The 12,841-nt window shown below is 37.8% G+C and overlaps 1 protein-coding gene across 4 annotated transcripts in view; it reads left to right on the top strand.

Moving 5' to 3' along the window:
• Positions 1-12,841, top strand: part of KIF2A (kinesin family member 2A) — a 58,489-nt gene that overhangs the window by 41,262 nt on the left and 4,386 nt on the right. For 2 of the 4 annotated variants that reach the window (XM_030969507.1, XM_030969506.1), the window contains exons 15-19: positions 1,238-1,348; positions 6,793-6,860; positions 8,543-8,656; positions 9,779-9,929; positions 11,472-11,573. In XM_030969507.1, the coding sequence (XP_030825367.1) occupies positions 1,238-1,348; positions 6,793-6,860; positions 8,543-8,656; positions 9,779-9,929; positions 11,472-11,573 (546 nt within the window). The remainder of the gene's footprint in view (positions 1-1,237; positions 1,349-6,792; positions 6,861-8,542; positions 8,657-9,778; positions 9,930-11,471; positions 11,574-12,841) is intronic. The other 2 variants (XM_030969509.1, XM_030969508.1) reach the window with 1 other exon arrangement.

Below are 12,841 nucleotides of genomic sequence, written 5' to 3'. Positions count from 1 at the left end.
CTTTTACTAGTAAGGAGATAATCCAATTCTAATTTTTCAGGAGTAAGGAAACTAAAAATCATTATGGTAAATTAAAATTAAAAACTTGGTGATTGCCATATCAGTAATTCAATATAGGATATGTCTGCAGCTGGAGGATTAGTTGAATTTCTGTAGAATTATTCATGTAACACAAAGGCTATTCCATCTATTAGAGCAGCTAAAAGCAAAGCTCTAATTTGAAATACATTTGAAGTTTGGTTGACTGTAGAAGTTCTGAATATAGATACTTTAAAAGTGCACCAAGGAAGCCTTGCATCTGAAGAGATGGAAAGGAAAATGCAGAATCTGGAATTAACAGTTAAGGAAAATGCAGAGTCTGAAATTAACAGTCAAAATATTATGATTATGACAGTACAAAAATTTGAAATTAAAAGTTCTTTGCATAGGAATAACTTACTAGACAGTATTAGAGTGCTGAGTGGATAAAAGTGATGGTTAGAGTGATGGTGTCTTGGTGTCACTGTTGTACTTAGTTGCTGCTGTATCTTCTGTAGTAATTTTGTAATATTTACATCTATACAGTATTGCTCACTGGAACCCCGTCAGTTGCAAATATTAGTGTAGCCCCTTGCTTCTGGGTATGGAAGAGAAGATCTTATCCCTGTTTCTTCACATAAAGAGTATTTTAAAACAGGGAGTGACCTAATATTTCCAGGTGTCTTCCAGTGCTAAGTAGAGAGCTTGCTTCCAGTAGAGAGCTATGCCTACTTGGTTTGTGACCTGTGGAACTTTCAGAAAGTTTGTTTTCTTCTAAGCTGTAAAGAAAGACAGTGGTAAAATCAGAGTCAAAGCCACTGCTTTTAACTGATGCAGTTAACCCATATCCCTGCCCACACTGTTGCTGCTGGCAGAGGTTGTAGCTCATTCAGGCTTTTGTAGCTGATAATCAGGAATAATTGTTACCCTGAACATTTCACATCAACACTGTTTAGTTTTATTGTTGGATACCATGGGTGTAAACAATTTGGGTGACATTGAGACAGTTTTTAGGCTTCTAATCCTTTAAAAATTCTTTCCTCTGTACTGAGCTTAATGAGAAGTGGAACCCCAATGCTTATTGAATTCAAGCTTTAAGCACATTTTAATGATATTTTTGGGGGAGTGCATCAGATGTAAGGCATGTATTTTCTGATTCTGAATTGCGTTTTTATTACCTTTATTTAACCCATGATAAAGAATTTCTTTGTTCTTTTAGGAGTGCATTAGAGCCTTAGGCCGAAATAAACCTCATACACCCTTCAGAGCAAGTAAACTTACTCAGGTGCTAAGAGATTCATTCATTGGAGAAAACTCACGTACCTGTATGGTAAGTTGATTTGGTTAACTGTTCTAACAATTACAAAGAGAAAAGACACTTCGAATTTAGGCTTTTATGTTTAAAACTGGTTGCATGGTACTGGTAGTGTGTTGGACTTATATTTATTTACTAATTGACGTTATATGTGAAGGGAGGTTTCAAAAGAGACATTTCTCAATGGTTTAAATTGAATATCAGGAGAAATTTCTTCACCAAAGGAGCTGTCAAGCATTCGAACCGGCTGCTTAGGGAAAGTGGTCTAGTCTCAATCCTCAGAGATCTTTAAAAGGTGCATAGATGTGGTAGTTAGGGACATGCTCATGGGCTTCGTTGGGTTAATGGTGGGACTAAATTATTTTAGAAGTCTTTTCCAGCCCATATGATTCTGTGATTTTAGATAACTTGTTCCCTTCCCACTTTTTTATTGACCTTTCTTATTGCTGGTTCTAGTTTTCTAGCTAGGCTGGCAGCTAGAAACACTTCTACCTTGAGAAGTTTGTTTGTTTTAGCAGTGTCTTAATTATAAAAGAGTCTTGTTTTTTTTTTTGCAGAATTCTGGAAAAGAGGGTGTAGACTGGAAATAGTGATGAGTTGTGGTTTTTAAATGACAAAGTTGGTAACTAAAAGTTGGTATCAAGCTTATCAGAATATGCTTCATGCTGTTGGAAGGGAAGTTGTTGGGATAGATGGGATGAATAGCTGTTGTAAATACATAAAATATATATAAGAATATATAAATATACAAAATATAACATTAATCAAAATTATTTTAACTATTATAAATTATTAACTATTATAAATATAAAAGTATGTATACTTATGTAAATAATTGTTGAATAGCTGTAAATGTGCATTTGTGCCAGAAAAACAGAATTCTTCTGACAGATGAGTGAAAGGACAGATAAAAGTCCTGACGTCCAGTTCTTTTATTTGTGCATCTGTAACATTTCTCTTTATGAGAATGTGAACTCTCTGCAGTACATACTGATTACAGGCTTATTTGTGTTGGTTACTTCTCACAGGCTCCTTTGAATTAATTAGTCTATAGACCAGAGAAGTCTGCAGGCCACAATGTGTAAACCATGGTCTTAGGACAGCTTAGTCTTCCCTTTAGCTGTTAGGTATGGTTCCAATACAAAAACTGTGGTAAAATAATGTTTTTATTAACGTTTTTTCCTTCAGTTCTCTAATGAAACAACAGGATAGTTTGCTTTCCCACTGAGACATACCTGACCAAGCTGAAGATGTCCCTGCTCACTACATGGGGGTTGAACTAAATGACCTTTAGAGGTCTCTTCCAGCTCAAATCATTGTATGACTCTGTAACTTCATGAATCCCATGCAGGATTAGATAGTTAGATGGTGCAATTCTAGCAGGTATATCCACACTGCTGAAGGAGGTTTGAAAAATTAGCTTGTTGGAAGCTACTCCCTGCACATCAAATAGTTAACCTCCTGTTGGAAGTTACTCTCTGCACATCAAATAATTAATGTTTGTGAATATTTCATGGAAGTTCTTTAATGATAAAAATAATCCCCTCTGAAAGTGGAAATATGCTTGAACAATTTTTTTTTATTATTTTCTCACTCACATAACTACAGTTCACAATTAAGCTTAAGAAGCCTCTTTGAGGATAAGATGCTGCCTTCAAATTCATTCTTCTGCTATTTTTTAACAGTAGGACCACTTGTGACATACTGGTTTTAGTGTTTGTTTACATGAATTTTTTAATTAAGAATGTAATCAGCAGAGTTTCATCTTAAGATACTGTCATGGTTTAACCCCAGCCAGCAATGGAGGGTTATTACTAAGAACTTTTTCAACAAGAGGGATTTTGTCCACTGTTCAGATGTGCTGTTTGAATGAGACGTTTTTAACTACGTGGTGCTTTTCAATATGGAATGCATATAAAATGATGTAGTAAAATCTTGTGGTTTTTAACTTACTGAAGGATCCCTGAAATAGTAAAATGTCTGCTCTATGTTTTCCATTTGCTTTCTGATATACGAATCTGTAAGGAGGATATATGAATAAAACTCATTGGCTATTTCTACACTTCATTTTTATGTGATTTTTCCTTTTATTATTAATGGATATGTTGCAGTTATAAAAGTTACATCTTTAGGGATGGAGTATTCTCTCTGTATATAATATTAAACTATCATTTGGAAACTCTTTGTTTTTTCAAATTTGTTCAGAAAAATATTTTGAAAGCTCATAAAGTTTTGAAACTTCATAATGTGGACAGTTATGACTAGGATTTGCTTCCTTCAAAAGAAATCCAGAGACTTACAATCAGCATAAGTATTTTTTTAAATTTTATCAGTCATTGCAGGTTTACTGTTCTTGTTGAAGTAGTTTGAGAAACCATTTAAAGTTTTTGAAGAGTTGCATGGTAGGATAATAGATTGTCATTTGAAAGTTGCAGTGTGACTACATAAAATAGTCTCATTTTTTAACCAGTGCTCCTGGACATGTTGCATCCTTCATGTGCTGCAGTCACAGCTGAAGTGGTCAGACCCTTCAGCCCTCCAGGGTGGGAGTAGGAATCTGCAGACTTCCATGTCCCAGATGAGCCATTGATTGCATTGCAATGGCTTACAAGCAGTGTAAGCCAATTGGTTCAGAATAGAAAGAATGATTATTACAGATCTTAAAGATGCTCCTGTCCATAAGTAGTTGATATGGTTTGAGAGGAAGTAGGTTTTCTGGGATATGCTGTGGTCACCAATAGGTGCTCAGATTTTCATATTGGCACCTGGTTTGGCCACTGGGGCATTGGATGCGCCTCTGAGAACACAGGGGTTAAAAAGCAGAGCACTGGCAGGAGAAGTCGTTTTTTGAGTTTCCAGCAGGAAGAGTTCAGGTCTCTCCCCCCAGCCCAGCTGCTGGCTGGGCGGGGGGAGAGGAAAAGCCATGCGGCTGGGAGGTAGGCTGGGGCCTTGGATAGAGATGGGAGGCAGGCCTGACCCTGAGGATGGTAGAAGAGAGAGAGAGATGCAGGGAGCCATTGGGCAGCCCCCCACCTCCCCGGAAGACAGACAGAGAGAGCCGGTGCTTGGGACTGTTATCTTGAAATTGGATATCCTGTGTGGGGCCGCACAGCCCGGCCTGCGGAGAAGGGTGCAATGAGAAGGTGTCTGGCTGCTTGTAGGAGCTTTTAACCCCTTTTTGCACAATGAAAACTTTGCAGAGCATTGACCTTTCCTGGAGGGGAGATGGAGTGGAGGATGAAGAAGGAAATGGGCAAGTGATGGAGGTCTGGGCAAGTGAGAGGGATGTTGGAAGAACAGAGAAGAGTTTTAGGCTGGAAGAGATGATGGAGTGGCTTTTTGCCGGACTCTTTTTGTATAGCCATGGACAGAACCATGTTTCCTTGTGATACAGAGACTGCATCCAGGGGGGAGGCGATGGCTCAGAACCAAGACAGTTCAGTGTTGAGACCCCTTGGCCCCAGGGAGTGACAAAATTTGGGAGGGACAGGTGTCCCAAAGGAGAGACTGTGCCCTTTTTGGAATGGGACAAAGCATCCTTAAAAGACGACCCTAGAAGCAGCTCTGGTCCGTGTTCAGTGGTGAGAGCACTGGACATGAAAGGAAGAGCTCACTATGGCACAAGAAGGACTCCTCTCCTCTTGATGAACTGAGGATTGATTGTCTGAAGGATGGTGATGGACTTGAGAGTTGGTGATTTGGGGGATAGATGTATTGTACTGGAAAAATTTGGTGGGGGGAAGAGGAAATGTTTTTGTAAGGTTTTCATTTTCACTGTGTGTGTTTCTTTTTACATGTAGTTGTAGTGTAGTTAATAAATCCTTTATTTCTAAGTAGAAGCCTGCTTTGCTTATTTCTGGTCACATCTCACAGCAGAAACCAGGAAGAAGGTATTTTCATGGGGCACTGGCATTGCGCCAGCATCAAACCATGACAGTAGTGCAGCTTCTTTCATCCTCGTTTGGAATTAGGAACAAGAAAGTGAACAACAGAGAGGTCTGAGTCCTCCTGTCCTGCCTGGACTGGGTTTGTTGGGGCCTGAGGAGAGGTCATACACCAAGACTTGTGCCTAAGTTCATGTGTCCTGAGCAGGGTATTCACACAGACCAAAGCATCTACAATGGCACTTCCTTAGAGCAGCTGTACCTTATGCTCTTTAAAGTGTTGGAGTAGTCTCCTAGTGTTACAGCAGTGGTAGTAAATAGGTAAAGCAAAAGCCACACAGACAAAGAAAAGGAAAACAAGGAATTTATTCAGCACTTCCAGTTGTCAGGATAGTTCATCTGTCCCTAGGCTGTATCATGTGTAACGATGACTTGGGAAGCCAAATACCATCAACCTAAACATCACTGTCTGTGGCATGCTCTGAACATTAAACTGGTGGAAGAGATGTATGCATTTTTCACATTATTAGATTTTTGTTAATTAGCACACAGAACAAGATACATGCAGCTGTGTGATCTCCAATATAAGCTTGTTGTTTCCTTAGTAATTGATGTATACCAGTGTTAGAGGTTTAAACTTAGATCTAAATGATCACTTCCACCACATAGTTTTCTTTTCTCCCCAGGAGGAGAAATTCTTCTTGGGATGACTACCTCTGCTTTTATACAGGAATGTCAGCAGCAGGATGAAAGAGAAGATGGGGATTATTTAATCACCATCAGTGTCAGTCTTCTGAGTCTATGATGCCACAAAAATGTTAGTGTGTAGGATCATAGAGGTGTTTGTTCTGGGTAGAGCCTTTATGACTGCTTAGGGAAGAGAACGGGTACAAAAATTGGGCTACTGAGAGAAACTGGGGAGAAATAATGATCCCACTTTTCCTAATCACAGTTTTAATTTTTGCTGATTTGGGAAAGATGGTGCTATCTTCAGAGTAGTTAATTTAACTGGAAAAAGAAAGACCTTTAGATTGGTCTCATGGAAGATTTGCCATCAAGTATGTTTACAGATAATTTCTAATTGAGAAAAAATATATCTCTACTTAGGAAAATAGTTAAGCTTATCTTTACTACTATCAAGTTCATTTTCTGATGTGGCTAAAATCAGCATAGAATCTCCTTGAACAGAGGAGAGGCTCAAAGAATACATTAAAAATGTGGCAATTGTTTGTAGGTTTTATTAGACTTAGTCTACTGAATTGCATATTTCCTTTTTTGAGGAGTGTGTTTTTTAAGGTACAATTTCACATTTGCACATTATGTTACCAAGATGGTTGGGAAAATTGAATTTCTATGAATTCTTGATGTTCCTTGTAGGGTTAAAAAATTAAATTGAAGCTTTGACTAGACATCTCTGTCCCTGAGATGTCATTGTATAAGGATAGCTGTATATAGCAGACATTTTTTATAGAAGATCAGAAATGAAACTGGAGATTAAAAAATGTATACATTTAAATTTATCTACTTTTTCATCTGTATAAAGTGATTTGCTGATGTGTGGCTTGTTTTCTCCAGATTGCTACGATCTCTCCAGGGATGGCATCGTGTGAAAACACTCTAAATACATTGAGATACGCAAATAGGTATGAAAAACATTGTTTCTTAAAGCTGTACTGGCTGTTGATGACTGACATTTGAAATAGTGTTGTTCCATGATGTATGATTATTTTAGCTACTTGAATAATTCAGTGGTAGTTGCGTTTCTTAATAAAATTAAAACCAAATTACTGATCCAGGCTCATATTCAATTTAAATTGTCACTTTGTACAATCATTACAAAAGAATCTACTAAAACTGCATCTGTGCCATTATCCAGAGATGGATAATGCGGATTGCAAGGTATGTAGGACATGCTACTATTAGTTTTGCCCTTTGAAAGGACCATCTCTTGCATTAGGGATAGTTGGTGTTCATGAAGATTCCCTGGAGTGTTGGCTAAATACCCTTCTGTGATGTGATTTTTTTCCCACCCCTTTTGTGGAATTGTGTGCAGTTGCCAGTCTGTATTATATATACACATAAAATTTCATGCTTCCCAAATTCAAGCAAATATCTGAGAACCCTAAGTGAAGGCTTAAAAAGGCAGAAAATCCAACAGGCTTTATGATCGCTGTAGAGAAATTAGCACCTCCAGAGGCAGATGCATCACTTGAGACCTGTACTGCTGTAAGAAAGTGTTCAACTCTCTCCAGTGAGTGTGAAAGGAGCCCTCACCTGCTGCAGTTCTCCTGTGTTTAAAGTCTGTGGAGATGGTGCAGTCAGGTCCTGTGTGTCCCTGCAGCCAGAGCTGTGACTCAGAGATGCCCCATGCTTTGCTACAAAGGTGGCAGACAGCCTCTGGGCCATCAGAAGCCCTGGCTTTGCCAGAAGAGGTGGCCACCATCTGGGGATCTGTTTGCCCCAGTGTGAGGTCAGGCAGAACCATAACTGCTTCTGCTTGTCAAGGCACAAAGGCATGCTAGAGAGGCTTACTGCCTGCTTCCCTCAATCTCCAAATGTCCTTGTGTCTGGGTTAATGGAGCTGGTAGTAAACCTGCCTGGCTTGGACCAGTCTGTGTCATTTCCTCCCTGAAGAGAATGAGGCATTTACTCCTCTGCTTACAGTAACATGATGCAGGATCTTGCACATTCAAGACTTGTTGGAACTTTTATCCCTTATACAACTTACGTTACTGAAGTAACTCTGTAAAAAGTCACTACAAAACAAAACAAGCACCTCTTTCTAGTGTACTAAATAGTTGTACTGAAACTGTTTCTTCCTCTAAGTGTTAAAATTGTATGTTGTTATGGAGTATTTACCTGTCACTGTAATGTCGCTTCATGTGTTTTGTATAGATTTTTTTTTTCCTAAAAATACATGATTTTCATTGTAGTTAGTTTTAGGTGCTGGATACTAGTGTGTGGACAGTGACAACAGGAGGTGAAATAGAATTTATGCTTTTGTATCTTGATATTTTAAAAGGAGTAATTTAGTGGAATATTGAATGTAGACCAAATCATATTATCCATACAAAATGAAATCTGGAATTACTCTTCTCAAAACACTGCTGTTATAGTCTCCTGCAAATTAGCAGAACTGGTTTTGTTCAGTTTTGCTATTGATCTGAACTGTTTGCAGAGAGTTTAAAGATGTTGAAACACTTGTGTTATAAAAATGATTTTGTAGTTAAACAATTAAAGAAGTATGCTAAACAAAGAGTTGTCATTTTAACTGTGTTTATGAGAACATTTTCTTTTAATTTGCCACTGTATGTTGCTGCTGCAGAGTAAAGGAATTTGGAATTAGTCCTTCGGACATTCCCTTCTCACAGGGTAGTGGCAGTCGCTCTGATCTCTCTCCTTCCTATGAGTATGACGACTTTTCTCCTTCAAACACCAGGTCGACTTCATTCTATACATGGAACTTTATTTTTAAGTTTTCTTTTTGGCTATGTAATTTTACAGACCAACCTTTCATTAGTCCCCTTGCCTTGAGTCACACATATTTTGTTTTAATTTTGGTTTGGCAGGTGATGGTTCTGCATGATATGCAATCATCTTCCCAGTATTTTGTTTACCCTCCTTAAACATCCACATTCTGTATCCAGGCTTGCTAGTTCCCTTCATACATTTAAAAAAATAGAAATGGTGATGCCACCTTTGTACATTTAATGGACCAAATCTAACAATTCTGTCTTTAGGGTAATTTGAATATCACTGAAAGGGAAAATTCTCTTAAATATATATATGTATGTTATTAAAGCTTTTCAGCACTCTGAAGATAAATGAAAAATATTTTCTATTGTAGTAAATATATGCTAGTTGAAAGAACATTTTTCCCATCAAAGAAATTGAGAATATGTTCTAAAACTTGCTCTCAGACTTTCATGCATCTTTTATAAATTTGCTTTTAAATAGGCTTTTTTTTGACAGAATCATGGTCAGTCTTTAAACTACATACATGCTGTGAGAGCCTACCATTTTATTAAAATATTTTCACTTTTGAAATCAGTGAAAGGGTCTATTTATTCTCTGAAATGTTTGGTTGCAAGTTATTATTTTCTTCAGAATTTCTTGGTTCATTTGCTTATAACAGCTAGTGCAGAGCTGATTGACTAACTTTTTTAAAGTGCGGCTGTATATGCAGAAAAAGAAATATTGTCAGGTCTAGGGTGCTAAATGTCCTTCTCTTTGAAATATCACCCATTGAGTTAATGTTGAGGGGTTTGAAATTTTTGCCCTCCTAACTGTTAACAAGTAGTAAGATTTCAATCCGAAAATACTTCTTGCTAGATTTACTTTAATCCACATGCAAGTAGTAAAAATGCAAGTGTTCATGCCTTTTAGGAAGTGGACTAACATTTTTTTGTCACTGAAAGTACATTAAATTTGTGAAGCTGACATCACCATCTTCCTTATTAAATGAATTGATTGTGCATAAACCTGTAGAGCTTTATTTTTGGTTGTGACTCTTTTGCACAGGAGGTTACTAATTTTCAAATGAAACATTTTCTGCCCATAGGGTGAAGGAGCTGACAGTTGATCCTAGTGCTGCAGGAGATATCCGTTCCATTATACACCATACTCCCAATCAGATGGATGACTTGGAGACACAGTGGGGTGTGGGAAGCTCTCCTCAGAGAGATGATCTCAAACTGCTTTGTGAACAAAATGTGAGTGGTTTACAGAATTATATGGAAAGAGATGATGCATACAGTGGGCAGAACAAATCCAGATCAATAATAGCCTGTTAGTAAGATCTTAAATACATACAGCATAACTCTTCAGCTTTTCTGTTTATGGTATTACACTAATTTCCTTACAAAAAAATGTTTCTTGAATGGTTTTTTTATCTTCCTTGCTGCCTAGGGCTTTTAATGTCTGTCATGCATTTTTTCCACTATAGCATCACATTTTTTAGGCAGTTGGAAGTATCCTAAAACTCATCTGTTTTATTTAACCCTTTCTGGTTTTGAGCATTATTTTCCCTGCATGCAAACCTCATTTCAATTGAGTTTGCCTTTCCCTGCATGTGGAAATCTGGCTACCCATACTGGTTTTCCTAGGGTGAAACCGCAGTAAACTATTTGGGAAGATAGCCACATGATGTTCCCAGTATGTCTCCCTGGGCTGGAAGAGTAGGGAGCTGAGAGATGTCTTCTGATGGGCATTCTCCCTCATTGCTGATTATCAGCTTTAGTCCTGGTCCTTAAATTTCAAAAGGGATTAAAACTCTATTTGTGAAAATGCCCATGAAAAATAGAAAGGAAAAATCCTTACAATCCTAACATTTCTCACAAGACTCTCAGTTTTCTCAGTCATCTCTTTGTACTATCTGTGGTATATCTTACTTTAGTAAATTACTTTTTTTCCAGGACTCTGTTTTATAAGAACATAGTAATGATTCCTAGAGCTTCCTACTGGATGTTCTTCCAACCAGATATCCTATCATATCACTTGTTCATAGCTCATGTTGAATGAATTTAAGCCTTACTTAACATTTTAAAAACTATTTCAAAGACATTGTGTAGGGAAGTACACTGTCTTGCTAAACATTAATTACAGCCTACAGTACTTTTCTATTGCTGACTATTCATTTCTAAAGAAGCCTTCTTTAGAAGGCTTCAGTTTATAAATCCATGTGTGCATTCTTCTAATTTATCAGTCACTAGGTTCATTTTAGATTTCTCGCTTCACATTTATTTGACTTTTTTCCCCAAAGGTTTAATTTAGTTTTGATTTCCTGGAATGTGTTGAATGTAATTGCTGTTTTCTTATTTTGAAAGTTTTTTCCTGTGTGATGCAGCATGCACAACAAAAAGCCCTGACAGAAACCCAAAGTTTTCTGTGGGCATTAAAATCTGTTAGAAATTATAATTCTTCCCTTGAGACTTCCTATTCCCATCATTTTAACTTGTTATTTTTATGTGGAATATTCTGATTACTGGTATTTGCTAGGATTAGTGACTGGAAATTTTTGGTGAATATTAATTAAATTTAACTCGGTAAATATTTTGAATTTATTGCCCCTTCTGTTCATTCCTGGAGATTTTCTTAATGCTTCTTAGAAGTATTCTATTCTAGTTAATTCTATTTGTGACAAGTTTTGCCTTCTGTGTATTTTTTTCCATGTTCTGTGATGAAATGGATCACATTCAACATTTTTCTGTAGCCACAGTTCTTTCCAGGCTAACAAGGCTAACTGCTGTTTTTAGGAAGAAGAAGTTTCTCCACAGTTGTTTAGTTTCCATGAAGCTGTGTCACAAATGGTAGAAATGGAAGAGCAAGTAGTAGAAGACCACAGGACTGTGTTCCAGGTAAAAGATGGACCTCCACTTTGTTTTATCATAATTCAGGAATCCAGGTTTTCTCAATGAAAGTGAATACTCTTGAAGATGGAGGAGCATCTGATCTGCAGTCATTCTGTCTGCCAAAGATTCCTAAACTGATTTATTATGTTAAGCTGATTGTATCAAACAAACAGGAACAGATTCTGTCCTAGTCTTTGTCCCCATGATTTCTGTGTCATTCCAGAAATTTAGTAAAATTTTCCTTTGCTGGGCTGGTAATTAATAGTTATCTCTCTGTCGGTGCCATTTCTGTTTGGTCGTCTCCCTCCAAGTATTATGTCTGAATCTGAGTATTCTTTTGTGACATGACTCTGAGATCCAGAAGAGAGACATGTATTTCAAACTGCCTATTTGATTCCATGTTACAGGTACATAAAGATTTCACTTGCTGTTAGTCAGGGCCTTTAGAAGCAATACTTCCCATGTAGTACTGGTCAGTGCTATGGAACCTTTTACACTCACAATATTGTGGCAATAAGTTACTTGTTTTCAGAAGGAAATGTGGATTGCTTCTGTTCATAACCTTAAAGCCTTTAGGCAAGCTGTCTGTTTGGCACATCTGTTCCTAGAGAACAGCAGAACATCAAACCTGTAGGGAATACAAATTATCTCCTCAGCCTAGGTATCTAGCTTAGTGGAACATTCACAATAAAGCAAAATGCTAAATAAAACATCTTACAGCGGATGTAGAGGTCTAGTTATTATGGAACGTTAGGCCTGAAGTAAAACATACGGAAGTGTGGAAGTCATATGCCGTATGCTGAGGCTATGTCCTAATGCGGCTTCTGGAGGGTCAAGCTGCATTAGTTTAAGATGTAATTGCCTCTGTGTGTCCATCTGGCCTTCTGCTGGAGATTACTGCTCCTTCTGGCAGTCTCTGGAAGGAAATGTGTCCAAGCCTAAAGTCCCTTGGTTCTCAGCATGGCTTGTTAGTTTATGCTGTGTGTGTAGTTGGACTGCACTGATCCAACAGCTGTACTAGTCATCTTCTGTCAGTGTTCTCCTGAAAGCAGCTGATACACAACATCCTTTCCTAACAAAAATGCCTAAAATACACCAATGCAACTTACAGTGCTCTATGTGTTCGGGAGTCTTTTTCTTCAATGTACAAGGTTATGTTAGGTGAGATGAATCTTACCGCAGCGTAAGCTCCATCTCTCCTGAAAGCCAAAAAACAGGCAAGGGGTTTGGATACATTTTCAGTTTTGCTTGGGCTATAGAGCATAGAGGGAAGG

Source organism: Camarhynchus parvulus, chromosome Z, assembly GCF_901933205.1.
Source record: "Camarhynchus parvulus chromosome Z, STF_HiC, whole genome shotgun sequence".
NCBI classification, from domain to species: Eukaryota; Metazoa; Chordata; class Aves; order Passeriformes; family Thraupidae; genus Camarhynchus; species Camarhynchus parvulus.
The sequence above is the reverse complement of the archived record's forward strand: the minus strand, read 5'-3'. Positions and strand labels throughout refer to the sequence as shown.